Source organism: Phyllostomus hastatus, unplaced genomic scaffold (assembly GCF_019186645.2).
Source record: "Phyllostomus hastatus isolate PE091 unplaced genomic scaffold, TTU_PhHast_1.1 phas_contig_5, whole genome shotgun sequence".
NCBI classification, from domain to species: Eukaryota; Metazoa; Chordata; class Mammalia; order Chiroptera; family Phyllostomidae; genus Phyllostomus; species Phyllostomus hastatus.
The window spans coordinates 6,592,284-6,609,224 of NW_025333897.1; the positions used below are offsets into that span (position 1 = coordinate 6,592,284).

Below are 16,941 nucleotides of genomic sequence, written 5' to 3' on the forward strand. Positions count from 1 at the left end.
CTATTTTAAATAAATGGATTACATAAAAAATTTGGGTTACACTATTAAAATATCAATTGCATCATATTTTATTGCATGTTATATTAATATACTGTGTTATAGGGAACCGATCAGCATGGCAATGGCAAATGTAGCCCAGTACTGATCCGGAAAACCAATCAATACAAGGCGGCACACAGGAGCCAGGTGCACAGATTGGCTTTCCCATGGGGAATCAGGCCTGCATTGTACCTAGGCTGCTATGAGACTTGCTTTTGCTAAAACTCCCTCACCCTGAGTTAAGACTGCAGATGTTTAATGTATATCTCTGAAGCAACTCCCTAAAGTCTGTGGTAAGATGTCCCAAGGACAAAATGTAACCAAATCAATCATTTTTATCATTCCCTTGCATTTGCAATTTTTTTTTGTAAGAAGTAGTCACTTAACTAAATCTAGAAATAATGAGAACCTTGTTGATGTAATGTGACTGGAAAGCAGTAAAAACCTGTCCAGGCAAGGGTCAGCGTTATCCTCTTGAGAGAGTGGCTAAGGCACTCAGAGGCGCTCTCCCCTTGAGAGAGTGGCCGTGCCATCACTTTTTCTCCATAGGACTCGGTACTCCGTGGGAATTTGTGTACCGCATCCACAGCACACAGACTCCTGGGGGCTGGAGTCTGCATCACTGTGTCATATATTATCCAGAGGCTTTTTTTTTTCTTTAAACCTCCCTTTTAGGAAAGTGTTTACTATGGAAATTTTCAAGCATCACAAAAGAGAGAATAGTGTTATGAAACCCCGTTATGGTTACGAATATTTTGTCATTCTTGTTTTCATCTTTTCCTACTACTCTTTTTATTTTAGTCGTGCTGGAGGATTTTAAAGCAAATTCCAGACCTTATTCCTCTAGCAAAGTCTTAGATATGTATTTCTGATAGAGACACCAGCAGGATTCACAGTGCTTTCTGAGCACCCCCTTGACTCCAGGGCTCTAACCCCACTCCCTGCCCCTAACTTGCATCCTTTCTCCGCAGATGAACCGTCCAGGTGTACGGGGTGTGGTTGCACGCTGGGCAGAGGGCAGAGGGCTACCATGGAGGGGTCCCCATGCTCCAGGTAGAGCCCGAGGGGCCCCTGACCCTGAGGTCCCCCCCCTACGCTAGGAGGACGCCTCCTGGCAGCCTGTGAGGATAACGGAATTGCAGCCACTACCTGATATTCCCAGGACTTCGGGGTACCAAACTAGTCGACATGCTCCAGACATGCCAGGGCTTCGACAGCTGGTGAGGACCCTCCTCCTGCTCGAAACCCACCCGACCCCCGACCCCGCCTCGCTCAGAAGGGGTCGCGGCCATTCCAACTCGGTGCGCCACAGGCTACCTTTGGGGACTTAGAGGCTACACCCTCTCTCTGCTTGTCGTCCCATAGAACGGAGAATCCTGTCCTGCCCACTGTGCCCCAACACTTCGCAGCGTGACCACGTTTCTCTGCCTGTCCTCAGGGCTGGGAACGCCGACACACACCTGCCTTGAGGGTGGAGACGCATGAAGCTTCCCGAGATTGCTTTAATAAACGATCAAAAAAAAAAAAAAACCAAAAAGCTAGTGCCCGTCTTCTCTCTACCATTGCCACCAGCGCCCTGAAGAGACTACGGATTAGTGTCCCAACCTCTAGCTCCCTCCTCCCCTAGGACGCAGGAGTTAGATCAGAACCGCCAGTCGCCTAATCCCTCCTCCTCTTCCGGGTTCCCAGAACTGCGGTCTTCTCAAGGGCACAGATTCCCTGAGAGGAGGTCCGAAGAGCCAGAAGCTCCGCCCCTTACTCGCAACACTGTGACGTAACCGCAATGACAGCCAATAGGGAGTGACAGAACCGGATAACAGGAGGCGGGAGGGGGGGTTTGGAGATAGGGGCGGAAGTGACTGTTTTCTTGTATCCTGTCTCTCTCAATTGTGCTGCGGCAGCTCCACTCACTGTCCTGGACTGGTACCCGCGCGCACCCGCGGCCCAGCTCTACCATGAGCCGGCCCAGCCGGCTGCAAAGGCAAGTTCTTAGCCTGTACCGTGAGCTGCTGCGCGCCGGGCGCGGGAAGCCGGGAGCTGAGGCGCGGGTGCGAGCGGAGTTCCGGCAGCATGCCTCCTTGCCACGCTCTGACGTACTGCGCATAGAATACCTCTACCGCCGCGGGAGGCGTCAGCTCCAGTTGCTACGCTCCGGCCACGCCACTGCCATGTGCGCCTTCGTGCGCGGGCGGGAAAAGACAGAGGAGCCCAGCGGCAGGGCGGGTCCTGGAAACTTCCCTGAGGATGATGACAATTCGAGGAGCCCGCTTGACAGCATGAGGTCACCAGAGACTCCACCTAAAAAATGGTGACAGGCCGAAGAGTTCAACTAGTGGTGCCGGGGAACAGAGAATCCGCCTGATGGAAGATGAGAGGTCTTAAGAGACGAGGCTAGTTCGATGGATTAGGGGAATCGGAGAGTCCGCCTGGCGACGTAGGCTCCAAAGACCACCGTGATCGATGGAGAGAGATGCTTGACCTTGTTCGATCTCTGGTAATTTGTCCGACTCCCTAATCGGAGTTTGGGTTGGCCTGTGTCGCTAGCTGGCTGGACTAGGTCAGGCTGAGAGCTATTTATTCAAAGGCATGGGGAGCCAGAACGACCCCACCCCTGTTGGAATGAAGAGACTGAAACACCCTTCTCTTGACCCCTGGCTCCTTAATTCCTCTCTTTGTGTTTAACTCTGATAACAGCAGACTTTTTTGCTGAGGAATTTGAGAAGATGCTCTGATGGACAGTGAGAAGCCCCCAATCTCCCTTTGGAAAACTTTCCCTCTATTAATTGGAACAAACTAGGTCTGGTGAGGAAGGTGCTAAGGGGTCACATGCTAGCGATCATTTCAAGACCCCTCAAAACCTCTACACCTACTGGTTCTAAGGGGGAACCCTGATTCCTCCACCCTTCCATCTTCAGGACTGTTGAACAAAGGAAATAAAGTTAGGATGTGCTTACTTTCCTGTCGGTGGTCTTAAACATTTTTTGTGTTTGGGGATTTTTGAAGACGCCCCTACTCTTCAAGAAATCACCCTAGCCCTTACTGGCGTGGCTCAGTTGCTTGGGCATCATCCTGCAAAGCACTGGATTCCCAGTCAGGGCACATGCCTGGGTTGCGGGTTTGGTCCCTGGCTGAGGTGGGTGCTAGAGGCAACCAATTGATGTTTCTCTGGAATAGATGTTTCACTCATTTTCTCCTTCCCTTCTCTTTAAAATTAAGTAAATAAAAAATCTTTAAAAAATAATAAAGTTAATATTACCTGCTTCTACTGTTTAACTGTGACAACTAGAAAATTTTAAATTATATTTGTTTTTAATTGTATTTTATTGATTATACTACCACATGTGTCCCCATTTTTACCTCTTTGCCCCCCTCCACCCAGCCTCCCTCCCCCCACTCCCTCAGAAAATCCCCATACCATTTTCCATGTGTTCTTTGGCTTCTATGTTTCCTATGCTGTACTTTACATACCCACGAGTATTCTGTAAATACCAATTTGTGCTTCTTAATCCCTTCTTTTTTACCCATCCTCCTGACCCCCCTCCCATCTGACAACCATCAAAATGTTCTCTATCCATGATTCTGTTTCTGTTCTGCTTGTTAATTTTTTTTAGATTCAATTGTTGACAGACATGTATTTTTGACCATTTGATCATATTTTTGATCTTATAATTTCATATAATTCTGGTTTGGTGGTAATGTACACTTCTAGGTCTTTTAAATGATAGTTTTGCTGGGTAGAATAACCTTGGTTGTAGCTCCTTGCTTTTCATCACTTTGAATATTTCTTGCCAATCCCTTCTAGCCTGCAAAGTTTCTTTTGAGAAATCAGCTTATAATCTTATGTGAGCTTCCTTCTAGGTAAGTGTCTTTCTCTTGCTGCTTTTAAGATGCTCTCTTTAATTAAAAAAAAAAAAAGGAGGGGAGGGGGAGGTAACTGTCTTTCTCTTGCTGCTTTTAAAATGCTCTCTTTGTTAAAAAAAGAAGGGGGAGGAGGACATTCTTTGTCTTTAACCTTTGTCATTTTAATTATGATTTGTCTTGGTGTGGGGCTCTTTGGGTTCATCTTGTTTGGGCTTCTGTGCTTCCTGGACTTGTATGTCTATTTCCTTCAAGTTAAAGACATTTTTTGTCATGTTTCCAATTTCTTGCTCTCTTTTCCTTCTGGCACCACCATCATATGAATGTTGGTAGGCTTGAAGTCCCAGAGGCTCCTTACACTGCCCTCATTTTTTAAATTCTTTTTTCTCCTTGCTGATCTGATTGGGTGTTTTTTTCTTTCTTATATTCTAAATCACTAATCTGATTCTTGACTTCATCCAGTTTACTGTTGATTCCCTGTATATTCTTCTTCATTTTAATTAGTGTATCCTTCAATTCTGACTAGTTCTTTTTTATGGTTTCCATGCCCTTTTTTATGCTGTTGAAATTCTCACCAAGTTCACTGAGCATCCTTATAACCAGTATTTTAAACTGCATCTAGTAGTTTGCTTGTCTCCATTTTGTTTAGTTTTTTTTTCTGGAGTTTTGTTTTTTCCTTCATTTGGTCCATGTTTCTTTGTCTCTTCATTTTGGCAGCCTCCTTGTGTTTGTTTTTATGTATTAGGTAGAGCTGCTACATCTCCCAGGCTTGATAAATTGCCTAATTTAGTAGGTGTCCTGTAGAGCCCAGTGGCACATCCTCCCTGTTACCCAAACTGGATACTCAAGGTGAGCCCACTGTGTGGACTGTGTACACTCACTCTTTTGTTGTAGTTGGGCCTTGATTGCTATTGGCACATCCAGATCCAGCCACCACTTGTATTCTGTCCAGAGTCACACAAAGTTATCTGCAGATGGCTGTTACTTGTGACTACTAGAAATTTAAAAATTATATTTGAGCCTCACATTACATTTCTATTGGACAGCACTACTCTAGGAGTCCATGTGACTTGTTTTCTCACAACCATTTGCTATGACATAATTGTAATATAAAGACATAACTGTTTTCCTGATGCCCCCTTCAACCAGCCTAAATTTTACCCTTTCCCTTTGCCCAATTTAGTTTTTCTTCTTACATTTACCATCATCTGATCTATTACATATGTCACCTATTGCTTTTATTTACTATTCATCTTCCTCACTAGAATGTCAGCTCCCCAACCCTGGCAAGGACAAGAATTTTAGCCTGTCTCATTCACTGTCATTGCCCTATTCTTTGATAGGACCTGGCTTACCGCAGTCAGTATTCAATGAATGAATGACACATTTGCACCATTACATAGCTGGTAGGGTCAATATTGCCAAAGCTCTGTCCACCCTATTTGTGGTGACTCCGGGGATACTACACCTCCTCTTTTGTTGGGAACAGAGACTTGGCCTGGCATTTGAAACAGGAAAGACCCAGGTTTGCATCCTGACTTCCCCCTGAACCTGAGTCTCCCAGAAACTGCTGCTTCCCTACTCTCTTCCCTCAGTGTTCATCCCCCCTTAAGGTAACAGCTTCCTAATTTTTCCAGAGACCCACTTGTTCCTCAATTTCAGTACACGTTTTAGGCAGGGCTGACTACAGCCCCCAGGAAAGCATGTGACACTTTGAAATTATAAGGGAAGTGTGAGTCTCCTATTGGTTGTCAACTTGGTAGAATGTATGCTTGGAGGTTTTGAGGGATGCTCTGGCACCCGCCAGATAAGAAGGGAGTCAAATCAGAGGTAGAAACAGAGAGATGAAGTTATCATTTGAGCTACCGGATTCAGCTGTGTCCCTAACCTTCCACACACAAAAAAATGAATTCCCATTTCTGTTTAAATCAATAGGAATTGGGCTTCAGTCACTTGCTCCCTTTGTCCTCAGGCCAGTGACTTCTACTCTAGAGTCTCAGTTTCCCATTCTGTTAAGTGGGGACATATCATTGGGTGGCTGTGAGAATTAAAGGACAGGGGATCTATCTTAAGTGCATACCCAGGAGCCTGGTGCAAGGCTCCTGCCTCTGTTTTTTAGTCAAATTCTGTTCCATCTCTTGTCCCAACACTTTAGACTCCAGGAAGTATATGATCTTAGACACCTGATCTGGGACTGAGCCCTGGAAATTCCTCTTGGTGTCATCAAAACCCAGTGAAGGGGGGTTTCACAGTCCTGCACCAATGATAGCCCAGCCTGGGAGGACACCATGTAGAATGTTTGAACAAATCATGTGTATGGATGCAGGTGAGGGGCTACAGCAGGTGCTGTTGGCAGCTCACTTATGTCCACCACACCCTTTCTGTGCATACCTGTAGCTTCCTGTGGCAAGCATCTATGCTTCCCTGCCTGAGGGGACTCTACAGACAAGAGAAACTGGGAGTTCTAGGGAGTTGACAGCTTCAGGAACTAGTGAAAGTTGGGTAGAACAACTTTCGAGTGTGTTCCACACAGTCTCCCAGAGGTTCCTAGAGGGATGGCACCCCAGGTGCCCAGAGCAGCAAACAGTTCAACACCCTTCTCTGGCTCACTTCCCTACTCCCCTACCAATCTGCCTAGGATCACCTCCTAAATAAATTACCTGTGCTTGAATCTTTGCCTCAGGGTTTAATGAGTTGATTCAGTTCTGCATTCTGTGCTCAATGCAAAGGGATATGTGGAGGCTGTCCAGATATACCAGGGTCATATCCTAGATTCTGCGTACTCAGGCACCCAATATCCTCACACCTTCTGCTATAGACTGATGTTCATGTCCTCCCAAAATTCAGACATTGAAATACTAATCCCCTATGTGATGATATTAGGGAGTGGGGCCTCTGGGAGGTGATTAGGTCTGAGGGTGTAGCCCTCATGGAAGTGACCAGTGCCCTTTAATCTCTTGTGAGACCACAAAGAGCTCCCTGCTCCTTCTGCTATGTAAGAACACTGCAAGAAGGCAGCCATCTATGAACCAGGAAGCAGTCCCTAACCAGATACTGAATCTGCTGGCACCTTAATCTTGGACTTTTCAGCCTGTAGAACTGTGAAATAAATTTCTATTGTTTATAAGCCACATAGTCTATGTTGTTTTGTTACAGCATCCCAGATGGACTAAGACACATCCTTTGACAAGTGACCATTTATTACATATGTCTGGGCTATGTACTCAGATTGGGGGGGGGCCATTAACATAGCTGAGCACCAAGTAAGGTGTCCTGGCAAGTTGGGCAGGAGAGCAGCAGAGGCCCTCCGACTGGGGCAGGAGCATTGTGGTACCCACCAGGAGAAGGAAGAGGAGAAAAAGGAGGAGGAAGGTCAGGGGCCTCCTGGACATAGGAGCAGGGGCTCTGTGGAGGGAAATAGAGTGTTAAATATACATTAGGCCGTCATCATGAGCCCTGTCCCCTATACCCCCAAACCCATATCCCAGGCATCTCACCCAGAATCTACCTCCAGCATCACATCCTGGAGGTTGGAAGATGCTTGCTTCTTCTTGTTCTAAGGGTAGATAGCAGCCAATAGCAGAATGGATGAAAGTGACTTTCAGTGTGGACTTTCCCTTACTGCTATAGACCTACAGGGCTGGGCTTATTTCTCCTCCTTTCCTGGTATTCCATCGATCCCCAGGACCCTTCATTGGCCTGGACTATGTCTAAGTGTAGTGGATGTCTATCTGTGCCTGTCCTCCAGCCAACTCCCCCTCTCCTGGTAACAAGAGCTCAATTTGGTGTGGGGGGGGGGATGTCACACCTACCCACTCTACTAACCAGACACCTCCACTTTATGATTGGGCATGTGACCCATATATTGCCAGTCAGACAGAGCCTTCTGCTTGGCTGCTGTGATTGCTTCAGAGTGTAGGCCAAGACCCACCACACAGAATGGAATCAGCCCCTGAATTTGGCTGCTAGTAGGTGAGTGGCGTTCTCCTTCTCTTGGGGTGGGTAAACCAATAGAAAGTGTGTAGCTGCTGGGGCAGCCATTTTGCTGAAGAGAAATTCACCTTGGAAAAGTAGAGTCAAAAGAGGGAGGGACTGAGCCCTGACAGCATTTGGGGTCCTGAATTCAACAGCAAATGGACTTTTCAATTACATGAAAAAAGAGCATCCCCTCTTTTGTGTAATTCAATTTGGGTTGGGTTTCTGTCACTTGCCATCAAGATTTCCAAGTGATATACCTGACTGAGGACCAGCTCACCTGAGACTTCTGGAGCAGAGAGCGTCTTTGGTGACCTCCTAAGTGTTTCCGGTGGCTGAGACCCAACATGAGCATGTCCTGTGAAGAGAGGTGTGGAGGCCTTGGGAGAACCAGTGACAAAGAGACACAAGGTTGGGGAAGGGCCAAGGTGGGGGGGTGTCAAAGAGATGAGATGCTGGGGGAAGAGAAGGACCTTGGGAAGAGACAAAGAGAGGGATAGAGCCAAAGAAACTGAGAGGAGAAACATGATTCATTCATTCAACAAATATTTAATGAGTTTCTATTACATGTCAGGCAGTGTTCCAGGAGCTGAGGACACAGTGACAATGCAAACAGGTAAAGTCTTGGCATCCATGGAGCTTTTATTCTGCCAGGAAGAAGACCATAAATTATTGGGTTGGCCAAAAAATTCGTTTGTTTTTTTTCCATAAGATGGCTCCAGTAGCACTTAGTTGTCTAACTTCATTTGGAACAATTTTGTTAAACTGTCTTTTGTCATATCAGCGTGCATTAAAAAAAACTTATCAAAATTGGTGAATTTTTACATAGCCATTTTAATACTGAAGATGGAAGAAAATACACATTTTTGACATATTATGCTTCGTTATTTCAAGAAAGGTAAAAATGCCACTGAAATGCAAAAATAAAAAAGATTTATGCAGTGTATAGAGAAGGTGCTATGACTAATCAAATATGTCAAAAGTGGTTTGTGAAGTTTCATGCTAGAGATTTCTCACTGGATGATGATTCACGGTCAGGTAGACCAGTTGAAGTTGATAGTGATCATTCACTAATGTCTCGATAGTGATCGAGACATTAATTGAGAACAATCAATGTTATACCAAGCAGGAGATAGCTGATATATTCAAAATACCCAACTCAATAAAGTTATTGGTGAAAATGAAAAATGTGTTTTTTATTTTACTGAAAAAACTAAACAAATTTTATGGCCAACCCAATAATAAATGTAGAATGTCAAGATGTGGTAAGTGTCATTAGGAAATAAAGAGGATAAATAGTGATAATGTTTGGAAACCAGAGCAGGCCTCTTTGAAGAGGTGACATTTGAGGAGAGTGTAACGAAGTGAGGAGATGAGCTGGGTATGCATCTGGGGGCTTTGAGATGGGAGTGAATTTGGAGGCTAGCATGGCTGTAGTGGATTGAGCAAGGAGGAGAGTGAGGAAATGAGGAAGTGTATATATAGACAAATGAGAGGAAAACAGAAAGAGATAGAGGAAGATACAGAAGCCAAAAGAGACAGAGGAAGGGAGAGAGGAAAACACTGAGACACCAAGAGAGGAAGAAACACTGAGAGAGACAGAGGGAGAGACAGAGCCAGCAAGACCTCCTTGGAAGAGAAGGACCCTGCTAGGAGGTGAACAGAGGTGTCTTGTGGGTGCCTAGATGGGGATGTCTCCCACTAGCTCTCACCTCAGGGCTTCGTCCCCAGCTCTGGGGGCCCCTGTGGCCACACAGCTCACAGGAAGCGCCTGGTGTCCAGGCTGTCTTTTGCCTCAAGGGCCCAAAGCCCCCAATGTCCCCTGCTGGGTCCCACTCTAATTCTGCAGGAGTGGGGAGGCTACTGGGTGCCCAGGGCCCCCAGACTCCACCAGGTCCTGGCCAGTCTGAGTCCACCTCAACCTCCAAATCCTGGTCCAGTGTGATGGCCTCCTGGTATACCTGGTCAGAGGACAGAAGTCATGGAGGTTGTGAAATTGGCACTGGGGCCAGGGACCACCACAGTGGGTCATACCAGGCTGTAGCTGACCAGCTGGGCCTGCAGCTGCCACAGCTGCCAGAAGATGCTGTCTCGGTGGGATCCGAGGGCCTGCAGGACTTGCTGCAGGGATGCCAGGGCTTGAGGCTCACTCCACTGTGCTAGTCCCTCACTGAACACCAGCAGTGCATCCACACACTCAGCTGCCCCACGTAAATCTGCCTGTAGGGTCTGGGAACACATAGTCGGATACCACTACCCCTACCCCCCCCCCCCATGCACACCAGGGGAACCAGAGACCTGTGACCTGGAGTTACCTGTCCCCCTTTCCTATGGAGATACCTAGGAACAGAATAAACCCATTTTCCATCCCAGGGATCTGACACCCACTCTTGAGGTCCTGCCCACATTCCCACACCTTGGCCTCCCATTGCCCACCTGTAGCCGGACCATCTCACTCTGGGCCAATGTCCAGGGCCCCAGGCCTTGCTCTAGATCTTGCAGCCGGAGGCCCAGGCCCAGTAGCAAAGATGCAGGCTGTCCTGCTCCGCTTCCAATACCTCCCAGCCAGAGATGGGGCTCTGGGGAACAGGGAGCTCAGTCAGTGTTGGTGGGCCAACCAAGACCTTGCCCCATTCTCATAGCCACAACTCTTTTGCAGACTCCTGCCTTCCAGATGGTTCTCTGCGGCAGAGTCCATCCCTGGGTCTGTACCAAGGCTGTTCCTACCTGTAGTCCTTCCCAGTGGAGCAAAGCCTGAGGACCTCTAGTTCAAAGTCTCCAGGTTTCCAAGGCTCCTAGAAACTTGGACATGCTGGGGGTCTCAACAGGAAGGGGATGATGGAGCTGGATACTCCCACAAGGAATGAGGCTCCATCAGGGCCAATCATGAAATAATTGTCTCTCAGTTTGAAATACTTCTATGGCGATTGGTAAAGCATCATTTTCTAGAGTGTCCCTCCCTCCACAGGTATCCAACACTTTTCCAGAATCAGGACTTCATCCCCACTGTGGAGGCCAGATTCTAGGGGAAAGAGAGGAGTTGGGGGCACAAAAGGCCTGGATCACCTCAGCTCACCTCACAGTGTTTGCCCCCAAGAGGGTCCTCATGGGAAGAGGGTGTTGGCAATCTGGGGTGACCAGCACTGGGCTCAGTGTCCCTCAGGCCACCCTGGAAGTGCTCCGGAAGGTCCAAAGAGTCCTGCCCCAGTTTCTGGGCTTGATCTGGCCTGGGAGGTCGGGGGCATTGGCAGACCCTTGGGTGAGCCTAGATGCCCATTATCCACCCTAGCCTATCCCTGTTCCCAGTTCCCTCTCCCCCATCCCCAGGTGATCATAGCTATATACCTCTTACTCTCAAAGTGCCCCTGCTACTGCCGCCATCCCTTTAGTACCCAAGTTTCAAAAGCCCCAGTCCCTACCTGATTCTTTCCTTTTCAGAAGTGGGGCAGATGGTGCATCCAGCAATGTCCAGTTCCCTAGGTGCTCCAGGGGGATGGTTGAGGGGCTCTGGGTGGGGTCTAGGGCCCAGAGATGGGGTCAGAGCCATAGCTGAGGGCCTGGGGACAGAGAGTCTTTGAGGATCACCAGTAAAAGGCTTTTTTCTAGCCAGTAGTGTCCTCTCAGACATCTACAGTAGGACTCACCCAGGCCTGAGGCAGATGGAGGGCCAGGGGAAGGCTCAGCTTCACTTCCTTCCAAGTGAAACCTGGACCCAGGTAATTTGATGCTGGCTCAGGTGACAGTAGCACCACTTAACTCTCTAGCAGACCTGTAACTGAACTTCCCTAGCTCACCCCGCTACACCTAATGGGGTTCTACATATAACCCTGCCCCTTCAAGAGTCCTGGATTCTGCCTGGTTCATCTGACCCCCAAGCCCCACGCCATCTAACGTCCCAGACTCAGTGTCCCTCAGGAACACAAGCATCTGCCCCAAACCCCCTCAATCCAAAACCAAAGAAAGATTTTTGTTGGTTTATTTGAAATGAGACTTTTCTCTTTGGTTCCCACAAAGTTATTGGGAAAATAAATAACTCAGGGGAGCCTCCTCTGCCCCAGGGTTTCAACGCTGCAGGGTCGTAGCTGTCCAGAGTGGATAGCCCGGGAAGCCTAGAAGATCCTGGGGCCAGGTGTCACTTGCTGAGCAGGAGGCCGGCGCGCAGCACGCGGGGCACCCGGCGGATGGTCAACGAGATGCGGGTGCCCCGAACCAGGCAGGCTCCAGGCTGTGCTGACTGGCAGGCAGCGGCGTTAAGTGGCAGGGAGGCTGTGTCGAGCTGATCAACCTGGGTGGCTGCGATGCCGTGGAGGAGGCGCGTGTAGGCGGTGCCTCGGAGCACCAGCAGACTGCGGGGTTCCAGCAGCAACGAGGTGACTCGCCCGGGAGGGGGCCGGGGCTTCGGGGAGTATTAACGGTCAGTGAGTCCCCAGAAATGGGAGGGTCGAAGAGAAATTAGCAAACTTTTAGAATCAGGGAGGGAAGGTCAGCAAGTGCCCAAAGACAAAGGCCGAGGGGCAAGTGTGCTCCCAGGGATCGAAGCTTTGGATTAAAAAATCAGCGGGCCCCAGAGCCAGGGTTTCAGGGAACAGGAAGGGGCTGGGGTAGGGGGATCAGCAGTCCCTTGGGAGAAACAGGAACTAGGCTGCAGCTAGGACCTCCAAGGGGCTGGAGCTGGAACGGAGGGCTCAGTGGTCACAGGGAACTGGGTGGAACTGGATTGAGGGTTTGACAGAAGCTAGGAGGTGGGGTTGGGGGAGCAGAGTGAGGCAGAGATGATCTGATGTAGTCTGGGTTGTATCTGTGGACATCAGGATGTTTGAGGAAACTGGCACAGTAGGCAGGGTATCGGATATTCAGGAGCATGTAGTACTGAAAAGGGAAATCCTAAGAGGCAGCTGGAGTCAGGGTGTCCAGGGGGGTTTCTGTGAGCATTGGGGTGTTAGAAATGCATCATTCAGGGAAAGAGATCAGGGAAACTGCTGTCATAAGCAGACCTCAAAGAGGACAGTGTCAAGGAGGATCTGGGTATGCCCTCTATGGCAAATCATACTACTGGAGTGTCAGGGGGGAGGTCAGTATTGGGGTGCTCTGTACACTATGCAGAATCAGGATATCTGAGAGGATATCAGGGACACCTATGAGGGAATGGTGTTGGGGGCATCTGAGGGTATCAGTATCTGCTATGTACTGGGGAGCCCTGTGTGGCATATGTAGACCTTGGGCTATTTATTGGAGCACCCTGAATGTGTGGGGCCAAAGGATCTTAAGGGTGTCAGAGCATTCCAATCAGCAAGTGGGGGTATTGGGATGTCTGTGGATATCAATATTTCTAGGGCACCCTGTAAGCAGATGAGCTAGGTATCTAGGAAGATGTCACTTCATGAGGGAACAGGGAACATCTGGGAGGTTATCAGGGTTATCTTGTAGGTAGGTGGGATTGGGGCCTCTTAGAGGATGTGGGATGTCAGGGTGCCCATGAGTGGCTGAAGCAGTGTCCCAGGGCCCACCTGTTCTGTATGGTCATCATCCTCTGGCTGCCGCGGCTTGTAGAGGTCCAGCATGGTGTGGGAGCCCAGGCTGATCGTGCTGACGGTCGGGTAGTACAGCGGCCCATCCTCGTGGGGCTGGGGAGTGGGCACCAGGGCTGGACAGGGCAGGAGTCCGCACCTCCCACCCTCTGAGGCTTAAGGGGGGCTCCCCAGCTGGGGACAGGGAGGTGAATGCCTGGTTGGGGTAGTTCGGGTATGCGGCTGCTTAATGAGAGTAGAGGTGGGTCAACAAGATATCCTGCCCCATGATGGATTAGAGGTCTGGGGGTTGGGGTGAGGGTGTGTAGTTACCATGATGCCCTCCCCAGGCAGATACTGGTTCACAAGGACGTGGTTGGCTGGGAGACCCCCAAAAAGACTGAGGTCAGATACTTTGTCCACGTAGCGCTGGAGCCATAGAGGAAGCCGCTCAGGAACCATCCCCCGGGGATGGGGGAGCCCACCTGGAGGAGGGCAATGGGGTCCTGAAAGTGTCTAACCAAGGAGCCCTGGCACCTCAAGCCCTTGTTAATGATATCCCAGAGTTTGATAACACACTGACCTCCTCAGGGACACCTGACTCTCTGGAGATCACCACCCAACCTTCCAAGGTTTCCTGATGCCTCTAACCCCCCTAGACCCTCTGAGACCCCCAACTTGTAAGGAAATCCCTAATCCTGTAGGACCTCTACTGATCCCTGAGAGTTCTCCTGGCCCTCAGGACCCCTTGAACCATTAAGGGCCCCCCAATATCTTGATACTAACCAACTTGAGCCACCTGCCCAAGCCCACGTTCTCAAATCACCCATGCCCTGAGGCAGGAACACTTACCCCAGTTCTGTAACTTCCTCCCTGACAGCTGCGTCCACTTTGGCTTTGGGGCATTGAAGACCTGGGAGGTGGAGAGAGGGTCATTTCTTTTTCAGGACAAACCTCTCTGATTCTCCCACCCAAGACAATATAGAAGTCTTTACCCAAGGTGAAAATAGGTCATCTCAGTACCTATGGGATTCTCTGGGATACAGTGTTCCCAAAATTTTGTTGTTTGCCCGTTCCCCTGTGGAGGCTGCTGGCCCCAAAGACCACCTCTGTCTACTGGGATCAAGAAACGGAACCCGGGCTACACAATTGCAGTCTGAATCTACTCAGGGCGCTGGCCTGCATTGGGCTCTTTTAGTCCAGTAGTCTGCAGCCTGTAATTTCCTGGACTATCTCAGAACAGTCTGACTTCTGGAACCTCCTTGTTCCTATCACCTGGAGAGAATGTGCTAAACTGGGCTAACTTAGCATAGAAAAGAGTGCTTTAACATTTCTCTTTCTCTACTGCCAAGATCCCAAAGGTCAAGAATGGGCAATCTTTGAGAAGTCCAAGACATCTATACTCTACTCAATAATCTCCTTATTCCCCTTCTGGTTATGGGGCTGGAATAGACAGTCTCAGCACAAGGGTCTGTGCTCTGTGGCTAACTTATTCCTGGGACTCAAACTAGACAGGACTTGTTGGAATAGCCCAGGGAAGATCTGTGCTTTATAATTAAGGCTCTGGGGCTGCAAAGGGTTATCCCAGTGCAAGAACTGAGCTATGTAAATTCTTCTTTCCCTGAACCTTGAAAATAGCACAGGTGGTCTATGCTAAAAACCTTGTTCTCAAGACACTGGGTCTATGCTGAGCAATTGCAGCAGAGGAAAGAGTATACTCTATAACATTCTGAGGCCTGGGCTATCTCAACACAAAAATCTGAACACTGCAAATTCTTCATTCTCCAAACATCAAAGGCCTGAGCTGGACTTTCTCGGCCTATATTTATAACCTCCTTTTCTCTAAGATTACAGAATTGGGCTATCTCAGCACAGAGAATATGGGCTCTGTAACTTCCTTATTTCTGAGGCTCTGTGCTTTTACTAGGCTATTCCAGCACAAGGAATCTGATCTCAGTAACATCCTTGTTTTGGAAGCTGGACTGGCCCATCTCAGCACAAGGAGTTTGAGCTACATAATACTTCCTTCCTAAGAAACAGTTAGGTGTCCCCCAAGCTTCCTGGGAAAAGCTTTCTGACAGGCCCAGTAGGTCCTGAGAAAAGAACAGAGAAGGTAAGGGATGGGTGCTGCGTGGCACTCTCCTTCCTGCCAGGATCTTCATTATAGCCTCAGGGGCTCTTACACAGGAACTAGGGGTTGGGGAAGAATCTGGAAGGAGGAGAAAAACAGACCAGAAGGGAACTGGGGTCACCTGTCGAAGCAAATATTCCTCCTCTTCCTTGGAGATGAAGTCGGGGACATAGTAGATTACAGGTGGTGCCTAGGATAAAGAGATCCCCTGTAGGTGGTGCCCTTTGACCTACTGAGGGGCCCTAGCATCCAAGAGCAGATCCCTCCCTCTGTAGTGAAGTTCAGGATGTCCTCAGACAGGCCAGGGCCTGAAGTAGAGGGACCAATGTCCATTTTGGCAGTAGGAAGTGGGGGTGAGGTAAGGGGAAGAATGAACTTGGAGGAAGCAGTCCCAGCTCACAAAACCCAGGAGTCAGCCTACCTATCCCCACTCTATCTCCCACCCTCTAGTCCCCACCTTCACCCTCTGCACCCCGAGTCCTGACAACCTGGTCCACCCTGAATGGTTCCAGGGCTGGGACCCTGGAGTCCTGATCCTCCATCGACACCAACTCCATGCACCTAGTCCTGTGGGAAGGGGAGGACATGCTGAAATCACCAAGCCTCCTACAATCAGGCTATGATCTTATTTTCTGCTCTATCGTGGGTCAGGGCCTCAATTCAGCCTTCTAACCAAACTCACTCAATTTCTAAAACCTGAGTCCTCAGCCTCTCAAAAGCCACCCAATAAGCACCCAGACTCTCTGTCTAGACACATGAACATCCAGGACTCAAACTCCATCCACCAAGGGCTTATCAAACTGCACATATTTTTATCAAGAGAGAACATCTTTTCACAGAGTACATCCTTTGACCCCCTCTGACAACCTTTCTCAAGAGCTCCACAGCCTGCAGGACCCCTTTAAACATCTTAATTTGAGATCCCTTTCTAACAACTTCAGATCTGTAATCATGAGCCTCGCTCTAACAATATTGAGGGTCCCCATGGACACACCTCCTGCTCCCAAGCCCTGTCAGACGCCCCACTCTGAACACCCTATACCACCAATGTGAGTCTCTTCTGACTCATCCACTCTGTTTCCTTGGATCCCCCCACTCTGGACTCCCTCAGGTTTCTCTATCCGTGCGCTGCTTCACTGCAGCACCCTTGGACCTATAGCCCGAAGCCTGACTCCTCTCAAACCTTTCTTTCCTGAACCCCTTTGCCCCCGTTCTGAATCTTCTAAGAATCCACATTCTGCGCTTCCTCGGACTCCTCTGTGAGCTTCCCCGGATCCCCACCCTCGGCTCCCTCGGACCCCTATTTCCGCCCTCCGCCCTCCTTAAAACTGACCGTCCACCAATGCTCCCTCCTATATCCAAACTCAACCCTTCTATTCCTTCTCCAGCCGCTTCCGCATCCACGTTTCTGACGTATAGCCCTCAGACCAA

General features: G+C 49.1%; 3 protein-coding genes across 6 annotated transcripts; 1 reads left to right on the top strand and 2 right to left on the bottom strand.

Annotated features, from left to right (window-relative positions):
• The first annotated feature begins 1,893 nt into the window (after nt 1-1,893).
• Nucleotides 1,894-2,992, top strand: SDHAF1 (succinate dehydrogenase complex assembly factor 1). Its single transcript, XM_045846828.1, has one exon. The coding sequence runs from the start codon at nt 1,995-1,997 to the stop codon at nt 2,349-2,351; it is 357 nt and encodes a 118-aa protein (XP_045702784.1). The 5' UTR covers nt 1,894-1,994; the 3' UTR covers nt 2,352-2,992.
• A 4,129-nt stretch (nt 2,993-7,121) lies between these two features.
• Nucleotides 7,122-11,692, bottom strand: SYNE4 (spectrin repeat containing nuclear envelope family member 4). Its single transcript, XM_045846940.1, is given in 10 exon segments — nt 7,122-7,302; nt 7,395-7,453; nt 8,153-8,232; nt 9,560-9,833; nt 9,907-10,101; nt 10,309-10,394; nt 10,397-10,451; nt 10,949-11,099; nt 11,292-11,429; nt 11,517-11,692. Coding segments are annotated over 9 exon segments (1,209 nt in total). The 5' UTR covers nt 11,420-11,429; nt 11,517-11,692.
• Nucleotides 11,693-11,834: 142 nt separating this feature from the next.
• Nucleotides 11,835-16,908, bottom strand: ALKBH6 (alkB homolog 6). 4 transcript variants are annotated; one of them, XM_045846802.1, is made up of 7 exons: nt 16,844-16,908; nt 15,999-16,077; nt 15,632-15,700; nt 14,232-14,292; nt 13,713-13,864; nt 13,380-13,496; nt 11,835-12,268 (listed from the first exon to the last, which is right to left on the bottom strand). In XM_045846802.1, exons 2-7 carry the CDS (start codon nt 16,065-16,067, stop codon nt 12,005-12,007), a joined length of 732 nt encoding a protein of 243 aa, XP_045702758.1. In that variant the 5' UTR covers nt 16,068-16,077; nt 16,844-16,908; the 3' UTR covers nt 11,835-12,004. The 4 variants fall into 4 exon arrangements, with proteins under 4 accessions (XP_045702758.1, XP_045702759.1, XP_045702760.1 ...); XM_045846803.1 differs by lacking the exon at nt 15,999-16,077 and having other exon boundaries at nt 16,844-16,906; XM_045846805.1 differs by lacking the exon at nt 11,835-12,268 and having other exon boundaries at nt 13,396-13,458.
• Between the last annotated feature and the right edge of the window lie 33 nt (nt 16,909-16,941).

Bases quoted from the DNA above. Each gene is read 5' to 3' on its own strand.
- SDHAF1 (XM_045846828.1), top strand. From the start codon at position 1,995: ATGAGCCGGCCCAGCCGGCTGCAAAGGCAAGTTCTTAGCCTGTACCGT.
- ALKBH6 (XM_045846802.1), bottom strand. From the start codon at position 16,067: ATGGAGTTGGTGTCGATGGAGGATCAGGACTCCAGGGTCCCAGCCCTG. The intron at 14,293-15,631 runs GTGACCCCAGTT...TCCACCTCCCAG, and splicing joins AGGAATATTTGCTTCGACAG to GTCTTCAATGCCCCAAAGCC. The intron at 12,269-13,379 runs GTGGGCCCTGGG...TACTCCCCGAAG, and splicing joins ATGATGACCATACAGAACAG to CCCCGGCCCCCTCCCGGGCG.